Source organism: Triturus cristatus, chromosome 4_2 (genome assembly GCF_964204655.1).
Source record: "Triturus cristatus chromosome 4_2, aTriCri1.1, whole genome shotgun sequence".
In the NCBI taxonomy this organism is placed as follows: Eukaryota; Metazoa; Chordata; class Amphibia; order Caudata; family Salamandridae; genus Triturus; species Triturus cristatus.
Genome location: NC_140586.1, coordinates 41,103,331 through 41,126,785, shown reverse-complemented (window position 1 = coordinate 41,126,785; position 23,455 = coordinate 41,103,331). Strand labels below are relative to the sequence as shown.

General features: G+C 48.1%; 1 protein-coding gene across 1 annotated transcript in view; it reads right to left on the bottom strand.

Moving 5' to 3' along the window:
• ACVRL1 (activin A receptor like type 1) overlaps positions 1-23,455 on the bottom strand; it is a 129,242-nt gene that overhangs the window by 5,744 nt on the left and 100,043 nt on the right. The window contains exon 8 of the mRNA XM_085600349.1: positions 22,108-22,305. Coding sequence (XP_085456475.1) covers positions 22,108-22,305 — 198 coding nt within the window. The remainder of the gene's footprint in view (positions 1-22,107; positions 22,306-23,455) is intronic.

Sequence of the window (23,455 nt, the reverse complement as noted above, 5' to 3'; positions counted from 1 at the left end):
ACTGGACTCACCTTCATAGTAGTACCAATAGCAATGTGTTCCCACCACCTGTACATCCGTCAGTATTTCAAGAAATTAATCAATTTCTTATTTAATGGATGAACAGACTGAGATGTGACTCATCACAGGAATCTTAATGGCTCAGCATAATTCCTGGACTATACATATATGAGAGTCCTACTCAGTGTGTTAAGACTACAAAACCTTCGTCAAGATTTCTACCTCCGAAACAGTGCAATTGTTTGTGGCCACATTGAACTTTTAGGCCTATATTTACTAAATTGTCCAGCAATGCAGCGCAGCAGCCAAAAATGCTGTGCTGCATTGGGTGAGAAGGAGAGAGCCATATTTACAAAGCTATGTCTCTCTCCTCCCCTCTACCTAGCACGCAGAAATCTGCTGCTGAGCGCCATGCACACACCTTTGTGTCATAAAGCAAGGATATCTTCGTGAGTCTACCATAGGTTTGGGTTTTGTACTGGAAGGATGCCCTTCCAGTACAAGACACTATTTTTAGACTAACTTTAAAACTTTTCCCACCTTGTAAGTGTGCTGTACAGTGCAGCACAATGCAAAGTCGGAAGAGATGAGAGAAATAAAAGCATTTCTCCATAATAGCGCCTATTTGAAATGGGTGTTATTTTTTTATGCCAAACCCTTTCTACATTATTTAGTAAATATGGTTTAGCGTCAAAAACCTTAGGTGGTTCTTTGGGAATGCCCATGCACCATCCATAGATGGCCCTCTTTGCATTAAATAATGCAAAGCAGCGCTATACACTGCTTTGCGTTACTTTCAAGTGATTGTCCAGCGCAAAACAAGTTTTGCACTGGAAAGTGAATTGAGGAAGAAAGATTTTGCGTCGATCCGCGTTATTTTTATGACTCAAACATGGTGTAAAATCTTAGTAAATATACCCCTTAGACACTTATTTCACTTTTGGAATGGAGTCCTTCACGAGCATAGAAGATTCCAAGATGACCTTTGGAACATCAAGCCTTAAAAAGTTCACACAGGATGAAGCAAAACTACTACTACAAATATTACTCCAGTAAAAAGGAGAAAAGTGAAAAAAGAACATAACAAGAACTGTGACTTTCTTGGCCGAACCTACTGAGTCACTATGAACTTTTAAAACGAAGCTGGTACAATATGTGTAATCTGTAAGAAACCATACAGTTCTTTTTGTCTTAGTCTGAAGCCACAGATAACAGCTGAGTTAGACTTGTACCCACAACTCAATGGTCATAAAAATAGTGTGAGAATTAATTTTATAAGGGAGAAAAATGTAGTGTGCACACATTTTTGCCACTGGTTCCAGCACTTTCCGAGATTATGTCTGATGCTTAATTTAAACCAGTGGTTGCAGGTGGGGCCCAGCAGCACTCTTTTTTGGGGATCGGCACTTATGTTTCCTCATCAGACTTTGACATAGAGCAAGAGCAGAAAAACACACCAGGGGAAGAAAAAGAGAAAGAAGGAAAGATTGTGGCAATAACCTTAAAGAGTGAGATAAATGGGCAGGGAGTGTCTGGTGGTGGGTTAAAAAAGGAATAGAGGTAGTATTGGGCACCGCTGCCAATCTGCAGCATGTGCCCGAAGAACGTCTGAGGAAAACTTTGGGCCCTGTCACTTATGTTTTTTTGTTTAATTAAGCTCTAATTGTGTCTGAGGACCATAGGGGATGCGGATTGGGTACTTATGTCCGTCTGAACACAGACTGCAGGCTTTATTATGGAAGTTATGGATATCTGACGCCGTAGCAGGGGGAGTGTACACCTAGTTACGGAATTGGCCAACACCTAGAGAGGGAATATAGGGGCACTAGGACTTGGAGCAAAGGGAATGGAATGACACTGGGATGGAGAGTCAGCCACACTGGAGCTTGGAGTCTGACTCGCTGAACGGGTGGGGGGGCACATTGGTGCAGGGAGGCTCTACCCTGGGATTTAACGTGGCTTTGGGCTGCCTTGTAAATAAGGCACCCTTTCATGCTATACTTAGCCTGAAAGGGAGGGCAATGGGTGTTGCGGTGGGCGTTCACCCGCAACACCCATTGATTTTGATGCTGCCCCATATTTACAAGGGAGGCGTACATATGCGGCAGTGCCAAAATTCGGTCCAAAAAAACCTGGTCTTAACCTGGCTAAACGAGGAGAAATGCTTTATTTCTCCTCGTTTTATGATATTTCTATGTGTGCTGCATTGTGCAGCACACATAAAAACAGCCAACACCATTGATTGTTTATGTGCAGGAAGGTGTCCCTTCCTGCACATAAACAATCTTTTTTTTTAAATGACATGTTGCAACTTCTATGTGTGCTGCATTCTGCAGCACACATAGAAATTACAAAGCGTCCTTGGTGATTGTTTATGTGCGGGAAGGAACACCTTCCTGCACATAAACAATCTTTCCCTGCAACGCAGGGGCCCATGTACAATGGTGCAAGAGTGCCTGCGTTGGCCCTAGGCAGCTGCAATTAGTGTCAGCGCAAGGAGAAACGCAGGGCTGCACCGTATTCTTATTAATACGGTGCAGCCCTGCGTTTCTGAAGTGGCGGAGCGCGGCATTAAGCCAACAATGCTAATGTCGCGCTCCGTAACTTCATTGTGAATATGTCCCTAAAAGTAATATAGGGGATATGCTGGAACAGTGAATGCACTGCCTCTGGACCTGGGAAGAGACCGGAAGAATGAATGCACAGACTCTCTGCCAGTACATTGGGAGTGAGGGGGGCAAGCCAAACCAAGACCAAATTTGTGTGTGTAAAAGGCCGCCTTATTGAAACAGGTGTATATCACATTAAATCACTAGCAACTGCCTTAGAAAAGTAAAACCTCACTATACATCAAATAACTGACCCCCTGATACCCCTGCCCCTACGATCCCCTCAGCAGTTCCCCCACCCCGCCGTTAACATACCAACAACATTTCACAGTATTGCAGATAAAAATTTATGCCCTCCAATGACCCAAATCTCCTACCTGCCTTTCTACAACTGTAACTAACCAACGTCTACTCTAAAACGTAGCCGACCTGCCTACCCTTTCCCTGCTCCTGCTCACAAACTTCCAACACTTAACCAAAAACTTCTGCCAACCCTGGCCAACTTTTAAAACCCCCGACAGCACCTGTTACAAGCGACAACTTGAACAAAAGCATCCCCTATGCACCTGAGTTCAACAAACCTAGCCGAAGAATTTAATATATAAATCCCCAAAAAGACACCCCAGCAAAATCTATAAAGAGGGTTGGGAGGGTGGGCAAAAACTACGACTACACAGCACTGATCCCAGCCACCAGGTCACCAAACCTAAAATGGTGGCTGGGAGCGCCCTGAACCACCACTTATAGATTGGGCTATACTTTGGCTATCTTTAAGAGAAGCCCAAAATGCACAAAATGGCCGCTATTCGGCCAGCCCTACCCCCTCCCAATCTGCCCGGGGGGCATACCTCACTGAGTTAGGCTGCCCCAAGCCCCCCTTGCACATTGACACTAAGCCAGGTAACACACGAACACTCAGACAGGACATACAGCGACACTCGAACTGAGACAATGAAGTCAAACTGAATTATGTTATGGGGTGGGATGATGTGGTATGGAATGTTATGGTTTGGTATGACAAGTATGCAATGTTGTGTGATGTAGTGTTATGCTATATAGATTATCGACTGGGTGTTATGGTAGCAGTGATTAATTGTAAAAAACAAAAAACAACTCAAATGCTGTGCCCTAAAGTACTTCTTAGGAACACGACACAGGCGCTGCTGAGTGACGAAACTGCTGAAGTCACTTCTATTCTTGCGACTTTCACCACCCGAGGCTTCCACTTTTTCTCACTCTTCTTCATCCCTGCTTTCTCCTGCCCTCTCTGTTTTCCAGTTTTTGTCTTCATCCTTCTTTCCTCCTTTTCGGCGTATCTCTCGCTTGTTCTAGGTCAAAGTCTGAAGATGAAAAATAATTCCGGGTCCCCGAAAATGAGTGCCAGTGCAGTGCTCAGTCTCTTGAAGGGTTGTATGACTTTACAACGCATTCCGTTGTAACGCATGCCTTGACCACGCATGCGTTACAACTTGAATGCCATCACCACGCATATCCTTTACCACGAAAATGCCTTTTACACGCATACTTTTACAACGATTTTCGTTGTTAAATTATGCATGTTAATGGCATTTTCATGTTAAGGGATATTACACTAATAACATACCCTTTACATTTACCCCTGTGCGACAACACCCCCTCATTCCCCCTTACCTCTCCTCTCCTCGATCTTCCTTCGTGACCCCTAACGACGCCGATTGCCTCCACATCTCTTTCTTTAAATGATGTAAACAGGTGAGTTTTTTTAATATTTTATTTTGGGGGTGCCCCCTTTTTTAAGCCCACGCTTTTTTTGGGAGGGGGGGGGAGACCCCCCACACCCCCCTTTTTTTTCTTTTATCTTTAGCACACATGCCTTTACTACGAATCTCGTAGTAAAGGTATGCGTGGTAAAGGCTTTACGTTGTAACCACGCATGCGTTGTAATGCATGCGTGGTTATGGTCATGCGTGGAAACGGCCGCGTTGTAGTGTAGGGATTGCTATTACCCTTCATTCCCCTCTTGAAGTTCCACTGTCTCTGTAACCTTCGGCCTTTGTTGAGCACGCGAGACCATTTCACGCATGCGCACTAACTGACATGTATTTTTAATCTGCTGTTTGCCGAAAGTATGGCAATGTTTACTACCAAAAAGTTTCCCCAAATATTTCAGGACTGTACTTAGTAGTTATTCATCATTTCCTCTAATATTTGGGGGTATTTCTGTGCCTCCTCTGTCCTCTCTGATTTTCAGGGAAAGCATAAAGGTAGAGGCAGTCCCGGGTAGGGGGAGGCGGTGGAGCGGGCTTTGCGTTTGGTAGGGGCAGGGGGGGCAGCATAGACAAAGTGGGGAGCTTAAAAAGTACAAACTCGGTGCTCATCACCTGTAACCCTGGCACAAATTAAGCACCGTATGGCAGGGTGTATGTAGGGTGTGATGTGAAATGGGATGACTTGTTGTGGTGTCTTGTAATATATGGGATAGCATCATGTGCTGTAGTGTGTTATGTAATGTGATGTAATATTATGCAGCGAATGGTATGAATGACGGATGCAGTGTAGTATGAAATGGTAAGGTATACCTCGGTGTGTTCGTTTTGTGAAATATTGCCATGCTATCCCATGCTGCGTAATGCTATGACATTGTATGGTATGTTGTGACGTGTTGCTTTACGTTCCGTGTGTCACAGTGACAGTATGCTATACTATTACAGGGTACGCTGCATTACATTAGAGCTAACGTTATGATGTAGCCTTGATTAGATGGAATGTTATATGTTTTGTATGTTGTGGTGTCATATGTTATGTGATTCTCCATTGTAATATCGTATACTGCGGCATTGTATGACCATTTCCCGTGAACAAAGTCGATACACAGAACGCCACTGCAGGGGGTGGCAGTAATATCTTTTTTTACCCGGCGGTGAACGCAAAATATGACGTTGGTACAGCTGGGGCCTCCTTCCTTCAGCTGTGCAGTGTACATGGAAACTTCCGGCCTCAGGGCTCGCGCGGACAGGAAGCCGGGACAGCCCCGGTGGCTCACGTCCAGCTCTTCCCCGCTGCGTTCGCCGCCTAATCAGTGTTGTGCAAACAGAGCGCTGATTGAGTGTAAACCCGCCTTTAATCACAGCCCTGGGTGCTGACACCAGATTACACTGTTTATGATTCTCGCCCCTCCTGACATTACGAGCGCTGATAGAGGGGGCTTTCTGCACCCGGAGCCAGCAATATGTGGTCTGGGTGTGCTGTGCTGCGGGAGAGGCGACAGCAAGCAACCTCACTGCGCGCTCCAGAGCCTGGGCTGCAGGGCCAGCAACCGTGCCCTCCCCTCCGAGAGGAAGCGTTTACAGGCCAGTAATGGCATTTGTAAGAGCTAGTGCCTACAGGACCAGTACTGTGCGAATCGTGAGCTAACTGATAACGAGCTATAGGGACTGAAGCAGTTAAATGTGCGTTCCAGAGCAAACAGTTACACAAGCAACAATGTGCGTTCAAAGAGCAAGCGATTATTGAACCAGCAAAGTGCTCTCCTAGCTGGACTAGCAAAGTGCGCTCCAAGAGCAAGTGGTTATTGGACTAGCAAAGTGCGTTCCAAGAGCAAGCGGTTATTGGACCAGCAATGTGCGCTCTAAGAGCAAGCGATTACTGGATCTCCAATGGCCTTTCCAAAAGCTAACGGTTACTGGACTAGCAAAGTGCGCTTCAAGAGCAAACGGTCGGTTACTGGACCAACAACGTGTGCTCCAAGAGCAAACGGTCGGTTACTGGACCTGCAATGTGTGCTCGAAGAGCAAACGGTCGGTTACTGGACCAGCAATGTGTGCTCCAAGAGCAAACGGTCGGTTACTGGACCAGCAATGTGCGCTCCAAGAGCAAACGGTCGGTTACTGGACCAGCAATGGGCGCTCTAAGAGCAAACGGTCGGTTACTGGACCAGCAAGGTGCGCTCTAGGAGCAAACGGTCGGTTACTGGACCAGCAATGTGCGCTCTAAGAGCAAACGGTCGGTTACTGGACCAGCAATGTGCGCTCCAAGAGCAAACGGTCGGTTACTGGATGAGCAATGTGTGCTCCAAGAGCAAACGGTCGATTACTGGATCAGCAATGTGTGTTCCAAGAGCAAACGGTTGGTTACTGTACCTGCAATGTGTGTTCCAAGAGCAAACGGTCGGTTACTGGACCAGCAATGTGTGCTCCAAGAGCAAACGGTCGGTTACTGGGCCACCAATGTGTGTTCCAAGAGCAAACGGTCGGTTACTGGACCAGCAATGTGTGCTCCAAGAGCAAACGGTTGGTTACTGGACCAGCAATGTGCGCTCCAAGAGCAAACGGTTGGTTCCTTGACCAGCAATGTGCGCTCCAAGAGCAAACGGTCGGTTACTGGACCAGCAATGTGTGTTCCAAGAGCAAACGGTTGGTTACTGGACCAGCAATGTGTGCTCCAAGAGCAAATGGTCGATTACTGGACCAGCAATGTGTGCTCCAAGAGCAAACTGTTGGTTTCTGGACCAGCAATGTGTGCTCCAAGAGCAAACGGTTGATTACTGGACCAGCAATGTGCGTTACAAGAGCAAACAGTTGGTTACTGGACTAGCAATGTGTGCTCCAAGAGAAAACAGTTGGTTACTGGATCAGCAATGTGCGTTACAAGAGCAAACAGCTGGTTACTGGACTAGCAATGTGTGTTCCAAGAGCAAACGGTTGGTTACTGGACCAGCAATGTGCGTTACAAGAGCAAATGGTTGGTTACTGGGAATATGGCACTTTAGTCCTCATGCGTTTACAACGCATGCCATTACAACGCGGTCGTTACAATGACTGCATTGTTACATCACATACCTTTACAACGCAAGTCGGAACAACGACTTGCTGTAGATGGCGCTGGATACTGGAATAGTGTAATTTACTATTACATCTCCAGTCTGTGCAACAGTAGGGAAGGTGTTGGATTTTAAATCCTACACCTTCTGCCCCCTAATGCAAGTCGTTGTTCTGACTTGCATTGTAATGGTATGCGATGTTACAACGCGGTTGTTGTAACAACCGCATTGTATTGGCATGCGTTGTCTCGCATGCGTGGTAAACAATGTTTACCGTTACTGGACCTGCAATGTGTGCTCCAAGAGCAAACCGTTGGTTACTGGACCAGCAATGTACGTTCCAGGAGCAAGCGGTCACTGGACCAGCAATGTGCGCTCCAAGAGAGTGGTTATTGGACCAGCAATATGCACTCCAAGAGCAATCGTTACTGGACCTGCAATTTTCGCTCCATGAGCTAGCGGTTACTGGGCCAGCAATTTGTGCTCCAAGTACAAGCAGTTGGTTACTGGAGCAGCAATGTGTGCTCCAAGAGCAAGCGGTTGATTACTGGACCATCAATGTGTGTTCCAAGAGCAAACAGTTACTGGACCAGCTGTTTGCGCTCCAGAGCAAGCGGTTACTGGACCAGCAATGTGCACTCCAAGAGCAAGCGGTTACTGGACCAGCACTGTGCGTTCCAAGAGCAGGCAGTTACTGGACCAGCAATGTGCCCTTTCAAGAGCAAGTGGTTACGGGACCGGCATGTGCGTTCCAAGAGCAAGCCGGTACTGGACCTACAATGTGAGCTCCAAGAGGAAGGGGTTACTGGACCAGCATTGTGTGCTGTAAGAACAAGCGGCTACTGGACAAGTAATGTGTGCTCTAAGAGCAAGTGGTTATTGGATTAGCAATGTGCGTTCCAAGAGCAAGCGGTTACTGGAACAGCAATGCGCACTCCAAGAGTGCGTTTACTGGACCAGCAATGTGCGTTCAAAGAGCAATCGGTTATTGGATCAGCAATGTGCCCTTCCAAGAGCAAGCAGTTACTGGACCAGCATGTGCGTTCCAAGAGGAAGGGGTTACTGAACCAGCAATGTGCGCTCCAAGAGCAAATGGTTACTGAACCAGCAATGTGAATTCCAAGAGGAAGAGGTTACTGAACCAGCAATGTGCGCTCCAAGAGCAAGCGGTTACTGGACCAGCAATGTGCGTTCCAAGAGCAAGCGGTTACTGGACCAGCAATGTGAATTCCAAGAGGAAGAGGTTACTGAACCAGCAATGTGCGCTCCAAGAGCAAGCGGTTACTGGACCAGCAATGTGCGTTCCAAGAGCAAGCGGTTACTGGACCAGCAATGTGAATTCCAAGAGGAAGAGGTTACTGAACCAGCAATGTGCGCTCCAAGAGCAAGCGGTTACTGGACCAGCAATGTGCGTTCCAAGAGCAAGCGGTTACTGGATCAGCATGATTGTTCCAAAAGGAAGCGGTTACTGGACCAGCATTGTGCACTCCAAAAGCACGCAGTTACTGGGCCAGCAATGTGTGCTGCAAGAACAAGCAGTTACTGGGCCAGCAATGTGCCTTTCCAAGAGCAAGCGGTTACTGGACCAGCATGTGTGTTCCAAGAGCAAGTGGTTACTGAACCAGCAATGTGCATTCCAAGAGGAAGGGGTTGCTGAACTAGCAATGTGCGCTCCAAGAGCAAGCGGTTACTGGACCAGCATGAACGTTCCAAGAGGAAGGGTTTACTGGACCAGCATTGTGCACTCCAAGAGCAAGCGGTTACTGGACCACCAATGTGTGCTGCAAGACAAGCGGCTACTGGACTAGCAATGTGTACTATAAGAGCAAGCTGTTACTGAACCATTAATGTGCACTCCAAGAGCAAGCGGTCACTGCATCTCCACTGTGTATTCCAAGAGCAAGAGGTTATTGGACCACCAATGTGTGTTCCAAAAAGCAAGTGGCCACAGGTGCAGCAATGTGCAATACAACAGTAAGCAATTACCGTCCTAGCAATGCGCATGCAAACTGCAAACGGCTACAGGGTCAGCAAAGCATGCTACAAGCGCAAGTGGTTACAAGGCGAGTAATGCTTGCTACAAGAGTAAGTGGTGAGAGGACGATCAGTGTGCACTACAAGAGCAAACAGTTACAGGACCAGCAATGTGTGCTGCAAAAGGCTACAGGACCAGTAATGTACACTCCAAGAGCAGGCAGATATAGGATAAGCAATGTGCGCTCCAAAAGCTAACATGTTTACAGGACCAGTAATGTGCACTCCCAAGAGCAAGCGAATACAGGACAAGCAATATGTGCTACAAGAGCAAGCGGCTGCTGCATGAGCAATGTGAAATCCAACAGCAAGCAGCAAAAGGAGCTGCAATGCACACTTTAATAGCAAATGGCTATAGGACACACAGTGTGCGCTCCAGAACCTAAAGTGGTTACAGGACCAGCAATGTGCACGCCATGAGTCAGTGAGTACAGGACAAGGAATGTGTGCTACATGAGCAAGCGGCTGCTGCATGGTACCAATATGTAATCCAAGAGCAAGTGGTACAAAGACCGGCAATGCATGCTTCAATAGCAAGCAGCTACAGGACCAATAATGTGTGTTTCAAAAGCAAGTGCCTACAGGACCAGCAATACCTGCTAGAACAGGAAACAGCTCCAAGCTCAGCAATGTGAGCTCCAGGAGAATGCAGCACACACTATCAACAATGTGTACTCCAAAAGAAAGCTTCCACAGGACCAGCAATGTGTGTTGCTACAGCAAGAGGCTACTGGACCAGCAGCATCTGTTTTAAGAAGAAGTGGCTACAGAATCAGCAATGTGTGCTCTAAGAGCAAGCAATTACAGGGCCAGTAATGTGTGCTTTAACGGCAATGAGCTACATGGCCAGCAACCTGTGCTCACAAGGTGGAGCAGTTACAGGACAAATAATGCATGCTTCAAGATGAAGCGGCTACATGAGCAGCAATGTGCTTTAAAAGAGCTGGCACAATTAAAAGACCAGCAGTGCGCATTCCATGTGTGTACTTCAAGTGTGCATGGTTGAGTACAGTCAGTACTAAGCAACGTATACCGGACCGCTTACAGGAGTAGTCATGTAAGGCAGTGATGGGTGATCCAAGAACGGTAGGGGTTACATGATCAGCATGTGAGCTGCAAGTACTGCAGAGGTTACAAGGCAAGTAATCTGTACCTCAAGCACAGCAGCTAGTATCGGAGAAGTACTGATTGCCTCGGGGTGCAGCCCCTATTACAGGACAAGTTGGTAATGTGTGACATAAGTGAAGGAGTCATTACGTGATTGGTAAGTTGTACCCTCTGAATGTGTTTTTAAGTGTGGAAATACAAAGTATGACCATGATTGTACTACAGGATGGCGCAGAGACAGAATAGCGAGTAAAAAATATCGAATTGCACAAATGTCGTGGCAAAATATCGTGGGTCAGGAATAACGACAGACAAATTCTTGTGGTCAAGAATATAGATTTTAGGTAAATAATATCGATTTAAACAACATCGAAGTGTTTAATATCATTTGCAAAAATATAGTTGTTAAAAATATCGAATTTATATTAATGTTATGTATTTTAGTATATATTTTATATGTGTGTGATGTTTGTTTGTTTGTATAAGAATTGTTTATATTTTTATTATATGTGTTAACATTTTTAGTAGTTATTCAATCAATCAATCAATCAATCATGGAATTTATATCGCGCACTACTCACCCGGAAGGGTCTCAAGGCGCTTGGGGAAGGGGGTCTGCTACTGCTCGAACAGCCAGGTCTTGAGCTGTTTCCTGAAGGCCAGGTGGTCCTGGGTCAGCCGCAGGTGGACGGGTAGGGAGTGCCAAGTCTTAGCCGCCAGGTAGGAGAAGGATCTTCCTCCGGCAGTGGCTCTCTGGATGCGAGGGACGACGGCGAGAGCGAGGTTCGCGGAACGTAGCTGGCGGGTGGGCGTGTAGAAGGTGAGGCGGTCGTTGAGGTACCCTGGGCCCAGGTCGTGGAGGGATTTGTGTGCGTGGGTGAGGAGTCTGAACGTGATCCTCTTGTTGACAGGGAGCCAGTGCAGGTCTCTCAGGTGGCACGAGATGTGGCTGCGTCGGGGGACGTCCAGGATGAGTCGGGCGGAGGCGTTCTGGATACGCTGAAGTCTTTTCTGAAGCTTGGCTGTTGTACCGGCGTAGAGGGTGTTTCCGTAGTCTAGTCTGCTGGTGATGAGAGCCTGGGTGACCGTCTTCCTGGTCTCGGTCGGGATCCATCGGAAGATCTTCCGGAGCATGCGGAGGTTGTGGAAGCAAGCTGAGGAGACGGCGTTAACTTGTCTGGCCATCGATAGGGAGGAGTCCAGGATGACGCCCAAGTTGCGTGCGTGGTCCGTTGGTTTGGGTGCGGTGCCTAGTGCCGGAGGCCACCAGGAATCGTCCCATGCGGAGGGCGATGGTCCCAGGATGAGGACTTCTGTCTTGTCCGTGTTCAATTTCAGGCAGCTGATGTTCATCCATTCAGCGACGTCTGTCATCCCTTCGTGTAGGCTGGCTTTGGCGGTGTCGGGGTCTCTGGAGAGGGAGAGAATCAGCTGGGTGTCATCGGCGTAGGAAATGATGTTGAGGTTGTGTTGGCGTGCGATGGCAGCGAGGGGTTTCATGTAGATGTTGAAGAGAGTGGGGCTGAGCGACGATCCTTGCGGGACGCCGCAGATGACTTCGGTGGCCTCGGAGCTGAACGGAGGGAGGCGTACTCTCTGTGTTCTGCCGGAGAGGTATGAGATGATCCATTCCAGAGCCTTCCCTTGGATGCCGGTGTCATTGAGGCGTTGGACTAGTGTGCGGTGGCAGACAGTGTCAAATGCTGCGGAGAGGTCTAGGAGGATGAGTGCAGCTGTTTCACCGTTGTCGAGCAGGGCTCGGATGTCGTCGGTGGCTGCGATGAGGGCGGTCTCGGTGCTGTGGTTGGCTCTGAATCCGGACTGCGATGGATCGAGGGATCCGTTCGTCTCGAGGAAGGCTGCCAGTTGCTTGTTGACGACCTTCTCGATGACTTTGGCAGGGAAAGGAAGGAGCGAGATGGGGCGGAAGTTCTTGAGGTCGGTCGGGTCCGCTGTTGGTTTCTTCAGCAGAGCGCTGAGCTCGGCGTGCTTCCAGCTCTCCGGGAAGGTGGCTGTGTTTAAGGAGGTGTTGATGATGTCTCGGAGGTGAGGTGCGATGGTAGAGGCGGCCTTGTTGAAGACATTATGGGGGCACGGGTCGGTCGGAGATCCGGAGTGGATGGTGTTCATCATGCGTGACGTGTCTTCGGGGGTCACCTCGGTCCATGTCTGGAGGGTGGCGGCGGGGTGCGTAGGTTCGACCGATGGGTGCGGGGGTGGAATGCCGAAGCTGTTGTGGATGTCGGCGATCTTGCGGTGGAAGTACGAGGCGAGGGAGTCGCAGAGGTCCTGTGAGGGAGTGATGTCGTTGTTGCCGGTGCTGGGGTTGGAGAACTCCTTGACGATGTTGAAGAGCTCCTTGCTGTCATGGGCGTTCTTGTCTAGTCGTTCCTTCGGAGATTTCTTCTTGGTGGTGCGGATGAGCTGGTGATGTCTGCGAGTGGCGAGTTTGAGTGCGGTCATGTTGTCGGCGGTCTTGTTGAGGAGCCAGGCCTTCTCGAAGGTGCGGCAGGCCTTCTTGGAGTCCTTAAGTTCATCGGTGAACCAGGTGGCCTTCTTGCTTCTGGGCCTGGTGAGTGGGTTCTTCAGTGGGGCGAGGTCGTCGGCACAGGAGGTCAGCCACTGCGTGAGGTCGAGGGCTGCTGTGTTAGAGTCCGTAGTCCTGACAGGTGGGCTCTGGCTGAGGGAGGTGGCGAGCTGGTCGGCGGTGATCTTGCTCCAGTTTCTGTGGGGAACCTGCTTCGGGTGGTGGTGGACCGTGTTCTTTCTGAAGCTGAAGTGGACGCAGCTGTGGTCAGTCCAGTGAAGTCCGGTGGAGTGGCTGAAGGTGACGTGTTTGCTGGATGAGAAGAGGGGGTTGAGCGTGTGGCCGGCGTAGTGGGTGGGGGTGTTGACCAGTTGCTGGAGTCCGAGGTTGGCGAGGTTGTCCAGCAGGGCGGTGGTGTTGCGGTCATTGTTGTTCTCCAGGTGGAAGTTGAGGTCCCCGAGGAGGATGTAGTCGGCGGAGGGGAGGGCGTGAGGGCTGATGAAGTCCGTGATGTCCTCGCAGAATTGTGCGCGTGGTCCCGGGGGTCTGTAGATGAGGGTGCCTCTGAGGGTAGTCTTGGGGTCGGTGTGGATCTGGAAGTGCAGGTATTCGGCGGCGTTGAAAACGTCGATGGAGTCAGTCGAGATGCGAATGGTGCTCTTGTGTACGATGGCGATACCTCCTCCGGTCTGGTTGACGCGATCCTTCCTGATGATCTTGTAGCCGTCCGGGATGGCGATGTCGGGGGCTGAGGAGTCGTTCATCCAGGTTTCCGTGAGGAAGGCGACGTCTGGAGATGCTGTGTCGAGGAGGTTCCAGAGTTCCACGGCGTGTCTGTGGACGGAGCGGGTGTTGAGCAGGATGCACTTGAGGTGGTTGCTGTTGTCCGTCTTGGTGGGCGCGGTGCCGGGTCGAAGGCAGGAGAAGTTGCAGGATCGGCAAGCGAAGGGTCCATGGGTGCGTCGCGGGGATGCTCGGTGGCACCCGGGGGCTCGGGCGGTGTTGAGTGCGATGAGTGTGGCGGCATCATAGGTCCTGCGGGGGGCTGGCGGACGTGGGGGCCAGGGGGTCTGGCGCTGGGCGCGGTCCAGGCGCGGACGGGCGCAGACGGGCTTACCTTTGGCGCACCTTCGGCACTCAATCGGCGCCTCCGCTGCGCGGTCGCTGAGGGGGCGTCATAAGTAGGTAGCCGGGTGGGAGGGTCGGCTGGGAGGCGGGAGGCTGGGCGACCAATGGGAGGCGAGGGGAGGCGGGTCTGGGGTCAGCGGCGGGAGGAGCGACTCACCAGGGGCAGCGGCGGCGGGAAAAGGCGCCAAGAAGCTTAGCGTCCGGCGGGGAGCAGGAGGTGTTCCCCACCTGAGGGAGAGAGGCAGCGGCAGCAGGCAGCAGGCGGCGGCAGGCAGCAGGCAGCAGGCGGCGTCAGAGCGGAGCAGAGGTAAGGAGCGACCGACTGTGAGGGCACAGTGGGTCACACTGACCGGTCCCCCGTGGTCCCCTTAAGTAGGTAGCCGGGTGAGAGGGTCGGCTGGGAGGCGGGAGGCTGGGCGACCAATGGGAGGCGAGGGGAGGCGGGTCTGGGGTCAGCGGCGGGAGGAGCGACTCACCAGGGGCAGCGGCGGCGGGAAAAGGCGCCAAGAAGCTTAGCGTCCGGCGGGGAGCAGGAGGTGTTCCACACCTGAGGGAGAGAGGCAGCGGCAGCAGGCAGCAGGTGGCGGCAGGCAGCAGGCAGCAGGCGGCGTCAGAGCGGAGCAGAGGTAAGGAGCGACCGACTGTGAGGGCACAGTGGGTCACACTGACCGGTCCCCCGTGGTCCCCTTAAGTAGGTAGCCGGGTGGGAGGGTCGGCTGGGAGGCGGGAGGCTGGGCGACCAATGGGAGGCGAGGGGAGGCGGGTCTGGGGTCAGCGGCGGGAGGAGCGACTCACCAGGGGCAGGGGCGGCGGAAAAAGGCGCCAAGAAGCTTAGCGTCCGGCGGGGAGCAGGAGGTGTTCCCCACCTGGGGGAGAGAGGCAGCGGCAGCAGGCAGCAGGCAGCAGGCGGCGGCAGGCAGCAGGCGGCGTCAGAGCGGAGCAGAGGTAAGGAGCGACCGACTGTGAGGGCACACATTGATTTTTTTTTAATTTGAACTTAGCGTTTTTAGTTCGGTAGTGGGTTGTGGGTTTATAGGGGAATGGGGTGGGAAGTAATTTAATTATATAAAATGTATTGATTAATTTTAGTAGTTATTATTTTTTTATTTGAAATTTGCAGTTTTAGGTCCGTAGCGGGTTGTGGGTTTATAGGGGAATAGAGTGGGAAGTAATTATATAAAATTTCTTGAATCATTTTTATTTATTAATATTTGTTTAGTTGTGATGTTATAGTGTTAAATGTGTACATTAATTTATTATTAATGATTTAATAATTAGTTGTTAATTAATTTAAATGAATTAATTAGTAATTAATAATGATAACTGTGTAATTAATTTTAGGTGTGTGTTGTGGTGTTTAAAGGTGTAAATGGTGGGAAGTAATTTATTTTTTATCGATGAATTATTAATTAGTTGTTAATTTAATTAATTATTTAGTAATTAATTATGCTAATTGTGTAAATAATTTTAGGTGTGTGTTGTGGATATTATAGTGTTAAAGAATGTGTACTCAATTCATTATTAATTATGTTAATTATGGAAATACATTTAAATAAAAATGTTGACGTTTTTTTTATTGGTGTGGTGTTATAGGGTAGAAAATTAAATAAATTTATGTTTTAAATATTCTGTTTGTTAATATTTGCTCTTTTTATATAAATATTGTTTATAAATGTATTTATTCATTTTATATAATATTTGTACCTTTTTGTTAAATGTAATTAAAATTATAATATGTGATTTTTTTGTATGTTTAATATATTTAATCATATATTTTTAAAATATTGTTTATTTATTTTTAAATGTTATTAGTAATTTTAGTTTCTCTGCTATCCAACACTTTCCCTACCGTTGCACTCACTGGAGTGGGAATAGTAATTTTTACCCCTCCGCTATCCAGCACTTTCCCTACTGTTGCACTCATTGGATTGGGAATAGTAATTTTTACCCCTCCGCTCTTCAGCATTTTCCCTACTGTTGCACTCACTGGAGTGGGAATAGTAATTTTTACCCCTTCGCTATCCAATACTTTTCCTACTGTTGCACTCAGTGGAGTGGGAATAGTAATTTTTACCTCTCCGCTTTCCAATACTTTCCCTACTGTTGTGCTCCCTGGAGTGGGAATAGTAAATTTCACCCCTCCGCTATCCAGCACTTTCCCTACTGTTGCACTCACTGGAGTGGGAATAGTAATTGTATCCCTCCGCTACCCACCACTTTCTCTACTGTTGCACTCACAGGAGAGGAAATAGTGATGTTTACCCCTCTGCTATCCAACACTTTCCCTACTGTTGCACTCTTTGTAGTGGGAATAGTAATTTTACCCCTTCGCTATCCAGCACTTTCCCTACTGTTGCAATCCCTGGAGTGGGAGTAGTAATTTTTACCCCTCCGCTATCTAACACTTCCCCTACTGTTGCACTCACTGGAGTGGGAATAGTAAATTGTGACCCTCTGCTATCCAACACTTTCCCTACTGTTGCACTCACTGGAGTGGGAATAGTAATTTTTACCCCTCCGTTATCCAACACTTTCCCTATTGTTGCACTCACTGGATTTGGAATATTAAATTTAATTCTTCCGCTATCCAACATTTACTCTACTTTTGCACTCACTGGAGTGGGAATAGTAAATTTAATTTTTCCGCTAGCCAACATTTACCCTACTTTTGCACTCACTGGAGTGGGAATAGTAAATTTTACCCCTCCGCTATCCAACACTTTCCCTACTGTTGCACTCTTTGGAGTGGGAATAGTAATTTGTACCCCTCCACTATCCAGCACTTTCCCTACTGTTGCACTCACTAGAGTTGGAATGGTAAATGTAATTATTTCGCTATCCAACATTTTCCCTACTGTTTACAGAATATGTTTTGTAGGAAATCCAGCTTTTCTATGAGGCCATTCCAGATTTTTTGCCTTTTGTTGGACACCATGGAGTCTATTAGGATGGCGGGTAGACTCCAGTCCGCCCGCCACCCTAGTGGTGCTGGGACCGGCCGCCAGTGGTGCGGCGGTCCCGCTGTACCAATTAGGATGTGACCGCCACCATGGCAGTCGCATCCTGTATATTTAACATTGTGGCAGGGGTGCTGTATTCAGCACCCGCCACAATGTTAAAAGGGCCAACGTGACAGGCACTGCGTGGTGCCTGCCCCCGTGTGCATGCAAATGTTGTGGGTACCATGGGTACCCCCCAAGTGCACCCACCCACCCCCAAAGGCATTCTCCGCATGCCTTTCCATGGCGGAGGCTCCGCCATGGAAAGGCATGAGACCGCCATCATCGTAATATGGATGGCGGTGCCTGGAAGGCATCGCAACCATATTGCAGGTCTTTTCCGCCCGGTAGGCAATCGGGCGGATTGCCTACCAGCGGAAAACTGGCGGACGATCTTTCCATCCGCCTGGGTTCCCCCCGCCATCGTAATATGGCGGGGGGGGGGAATGTTAGGCGGACGGAAATGGCGGGCGGATCGCCACCGCCATACGGGCGGTGGCGATCCGCCCGCCATCTGCTAACCGGTAGTAAAGTACCTGTGCCCCCCCCATTCAACATGGTCGAATTGGCTTATTTCTAATTGGTATATTTAAGCTTACCTATAAGTACCTAGTGTATGGTACAACGTGTACCCAGGGCCTGTAAGTTGAATGTCACTAATGGACTGCAGAACATATTGTGCTATCTACAATGGCAGTGCAAAAGGGCTTCATACCCACCATTGTAGCCTAATAGCAGTGTAAAAAGTGAAATTTGATCTGTTAAAATAAACCATATTGACAGGTCAAAAGCTCCCTTATAAATGTCAGTACATTACCCCTATGTAGGCCTTGTAGCCCACAAGGCTGGGTGCATGATATTTAAAAGTAGGACCTGGAGAAATTTAATGTTAACATGTCATTACAGTGACTAGCAGTGAAAGCTGTTTTTCACTGTGGCAGGCCTAGCAGTCCTACATAGAAAACCACAGTACTTATCAAAATCCTAATACTGTATCTTAGGAATGGGACAAGCTAGAAAAATAATTATGTAACTATTTCTAATAAATATTAAGAAAAAGTCACTTTTAGAAAGTTATTCTTTCTCTGCCTGAAGCTCCTGGCAGCTAATTTGCATTTGCTCTCCAACTTCCCCAGCCAGGGATTAGCATTGGAATAGGTATGAAAAAGGTGTGAAATGCTTCCAATGAGCTACACAGTGGGTCATTGTGATTGACAGGTCGACCTGAACTGGCAGGGATGACTCCTTTGAGCTCACCAGAAGGGTGTGGGCTATGAGCATCCTTTTTGGAATTACAGTGTCAAGACCAGATGGAGTGTCAAATCCTGCTTGACAGTTCTGCTGAGGTTTACATATAGCACATAGGGAAGACTTGAAAAGAAAGAAACAGGATGTGAAGACAATTCTTATGTATTTACTGTATGGTTGCGGGAGAGTTTTTTTCTACCAAACTTCTGTCTCTGAGCTAATTGGGGCACAGTGGCTGCCTTAAACAGAATTGGTGTGTGAGATGTCGGAGCACACTAGGATTACAATATAACACTCCCTCCCAGCCCTTAGAGCCCAAGTTGAGTGTGGCTGAGGACTTTTACCATCTTGAAAATTCCCAAAGTGAGTAGAGTTGGACCCGGGAACTTTTTACCCCGTTGGTTAGGACCTGCGCAAGAGTCATTCCCAACCACTACCTCGTGACAAACATAAATGTGGCATCTTCAGGCATTCACTTCAGAACACTGCTGGACCTGAGGAAGACAGAAGAGAACTGGACGTTCTGGCTATGACCTCAGAGGAACCCTGAAAGACAGGACCTGCTCCCTCTTTAACCCAGGGCAAAGAAGTGGACTCTAAGAGTCATAAGGCTGACCTGTTAAAACTAAAAGGATGTAACAAGCTACAAGAGGCTTTTCCTGAAACTGCACAGCTGACCAATTGTAACTGCACCCTCCTGTTGGCCTCTGCCTGACATCCTGTGTGTCTCTCAGTGCCTCCCCTGAGGTCCTGGGGTACTTTTAGAAGTGTACTCCTGTGGTAGACACCTTAGCAATTCCCAATGGGGCCACAAATGACCTGGCTCATCAATATTCATGAGGCAGGTCGCAATTTGTGGCCCACTGGGAATGGGCAATAACATAGGGATGGTGGCCTACTGGGGATAGCAGACCACCATGACTGTGTATGATTTTTTTTTTTTTTTAACGCGGCCCTTTTTCCCTAAAGGAAAATGGGATGCATTTAAAAGAAAGAAATGTAACGTTTCCTTTTCATTTTTTAAGGGCAGGCAGTCTGTCGGGCTACTGCCTGCTCTTAAAAAAGTTTTCTCCACCATTTGCAAATGGGTTTCCATCAGATTAAATCCGATGGTAAACAGTGAATGTTTTGCGACTGGTACTCAGTCGCAAAACATTCCTACATACCTCTGCGACTCGCTATTAGGAAGGGACGCCTTTGAAACGCCCCTTCCTAATACCGACTCGCAAACCCATTTTGTGATTCGGTAACAGGGTACCGAATCGCAAAACAGGGGTTTGTACATTGGAAATGCCTTTTTTTGAGGTTGCAAAGGGCCTGATTTTGTGAATCAGGCCATTTGCGACCGCCAAAAAGCTTTGTACATCTGTCCCTCAATTACTAGTGCTATGTTAATTTCGATGATGCTTGTACAAGGAAGCAAGGGACTGGTATCAAATACCCGAAGGACACTTCCTACAATACACCAAGATTGCGCATACTGTCAAGGAAATGTGGCCCTCCTTTCCAGATGAGCCAGCTGAGTCCCAACCATTGGCCCTCCTGCTAAACTTGGGATCAACGAGAGGCCTGATCACCCGTATATATAAGGCCCTTGAAGAAGACCGCATTACGGAGACGTCACAGATAAAAGACAGGTGGTCTGCTGACCTGACAGTCCCCCTCACGGAAGAGGAATGGAAGAGGGTGTTTGCACAGGTCCGGAAGGTATCTAGTAATGCTCGGTTTAAACGTACTCAGTTCCACTACTTACATCAAACCTATTTGACCCCTCAGAGTCTATCTCGCTTTAATCCAACGCGCCCTTCACACTGCCCCAGAGGCGGCTCTGACCCTGCCACATTCTTGCATATGACTTGGACCTGTGTCAGGTTACAAAGGTACTGGCATCAGGTTATTCAGATACTCTGCAAAACCACAGCAGTTTGGATAGAACAGACAGTTAAACAGAGTCTGCTGGGGGTACTCCCGATAGCAAAAAAGGGAACACGCACCAGACATGAATTCGCTCTCCTAGTCCTTGTATAAGCAAAACGTTGTATTGGAATACACTGGACTCGAGCACTTCCCCCCCAAATTTGACACATGGCTATCAGACATGCAGGAGTGGGGGGTGGCGGAGGAAAATCGTCTAACAGCAGTCCGCACAGATTAACACGCCGAACGGGATTTAGAGTACTGGGGACACATGTTGGAAGGGCTGCGAATCTGGCCTCGCAGTTCGAATTGGAATCAGATTTTGCACAAGGAACATATCCGGACACCTCTTTGCCGCATACAGAGATAAGGGATAGCCCAGACACGCATGCGCAGGCGAGCCAGATATCGCTAAGCGGTGGGGGCCCCTCCTCCCACACCGGTCCAATAACCCCTGAATGATTGGCAGTCCACCAGTCCCGTGGAATGGATCATTAACGGATTGGTGATTACAAATACTTAAAGTGAAGTCCGTCACCCATCACTGCTGCGCAACATTGAGGGGGGTGGGGGTTTTGTTTTTTCCCTTATACTATATGATCCTTTTTTATTATTATAATTGCTAAATGTCAACAATAGACATAAAAGATGAGGGGTTGAGCAAACCCTGGTGTACCACGCATATTACAATGTAAACCATGTTGAGCGCCCATGGACAGATTAAAAGTAAATGTAGAATATTATAATTTCTGTGATTAAAAATGCAGCAGTATGAATCAAAATAAGTTTAAAAAAAATAAAATTCCGATGATGCTTGTAATGGGAGTTACTGTTCCTCCTTGATGGCTGCTTTATGGCTAGACGCTATTGCAATTTACTGAGTGAGAAAAACCATGCATTGCCTGGATCAGACATGGCCGCCTCAGGAGACTCATTGTTTGTAACTAGTTTTAGACGTGGATGTTGTAATTAGCCATCAAAAGATGGTAACTCAGGATGTATGGCAAGCATACTTCCTTCCTCTCTCATGGGGTCGAGCGGGAGAACTTCTACAGATGGGCCCATGGGTTTCCTTTTGCAAATGTTGATTTGTCTCAAGGGAAGCCCCTGACCTTGGCAGGAGGAAGACAGGCGGGAACTCCTACTCTGCTGGAAATGACTTCAGGGTTGGCAATCAGAATCGGGAAGGAGAATGGCAGGTGGCAGTGTCAAGCGAGAGGAGAGTGTTTTCAACCATGATGAAGGCAGGGTGTGGGGGGCTCCTATATCGACAGAGACACGTGGGGGTTGAACCTCTCTTAATAGAAAGGTGAGGCTGGGGTCAGTCATTCCCCACTGGAAGGATTTTAGAGGCTTCGCCTCTTTCTGGGGTGGCAGAAGAAGTTTCATGTTATTCCAATGGGAGCACAATTATGTGTTTCCTGTCGCTGGTTGGCCACTGTGCTCAAACTTTGTGTTAGAAGATATTGCATGATCCTTTCAGGCAGTTAGTAGATCTTGTCTGGACAACACTTAGTAAAGTACACATTTGTAGCGCTTGCACTGACAGCGGTTCTTTTTCATTAGAACGCTGCTTGTTTCTGTGCAAGTTAAAACGTGCAAATGCTGTGCAACAGGGTGCAAGCTAACCGAACACAAGTCACTGTTCTAGCAGTGCAGCAGCCTACATGCATTATAAAATCCCTCTGGTGACCCTACGGGATCCAACCCACCACATTATGGTGACTCATCGCGTCTCACCATTAATGACTGTCCTTCGAGTGATCTCCCACAGCACAAGGCCGTAGGCCCAGATATCCGTCTGTTTGTAGGATTCAAAGGAGTCTGTGCGGATAGTTTCATCCAGAACCTCTGGTGCCATATAGCGCTTAGTGCCAACTCGCGGGTTGTTTCCAATATCCAGGAAATCACCATTCTGGGAATGCATGACAGCCAGACCTGAAAACAAGAGATAAACACATACATCAGAACTAAACTTGAAAACATAAACCTGCATCAGAGCTAGACCTAAAAAAAACACACTTGCATGCAAAAAACAAGAAACACACACCTGTGTTAGAGGCAAACCACATACCTGCATCTGTCAGAGCCATACCAGATAGCTGGAAAGACACACCTGCGTCCGAGTCAGTTTTAATGCAAGTTGAGATACAAATTTCGAAACCCAAAACTCACAGATGCATCCGCCAGGCTTAAAAACAAGAAACTCATACCTGCATTAGAGCAAAATCTAACAAAATAAACAAAAGCCTGCAACAAAGCTAGGCCTGAACACAAGAAACACACCTGCGTCAAAGCGAGACCCAACACAATAAACATGCATCTGCATCAGAGCCAGACCCAACACAATTAAGATAAACCTGCATCAGAGTCAGACCTAACACAAAAAACTAAGACTGCACCAGAGTTAGACCTGCAACCTGGAAACCCACATACGCATCTGCCAGACTTGGAAACCAGAAACTCACAGTTGAATAAGAGTCAGAGCTAAGCACAAGAAACCCACATCTATATCAGAGCTAGACCTAACAGAAGAAACATACTCGTTCATCAGACAGACTGGCTGTTAGAAATGGGATTTCTGGTTGGCTAAGGCTTGCGCCAAAGCCAGGCAGAAACCACCACTCTAGTCAGGGCAAGAAGTTACACGCCAAAGATAACCCCTGCTCACCCCCTTGGTAGCTTGGCACGAGCAGTCAGGCTTATCCCGGAGGCAATGTAAAGCGGTTGCGCGCACACACAGCAACAACACCCTAGGCCCACCACAAAGGAAACTCCACACAAGGTTATATATAAAAATAGCCTTTGTATTATAATAAGCACATTAGATAATAATCACATAATTTACACGATGCCAACTGGCACTGATCAGTATCTACAGGGGACTATTTACACACGACAGTGCCAATGGGGCCACTGTCACAACCATCACCAATCACCAATTGTAAATGTAGAACAAATAGTAAATGTAGCGCACAACCAGTAACTACTGGTACAAGTTAGGAGCACACTATGCAATCACAATCACATTAGGCATCAAACATATTAGACATAAAACACAGGATGCAATCCCTTTGCGCAAGAATCA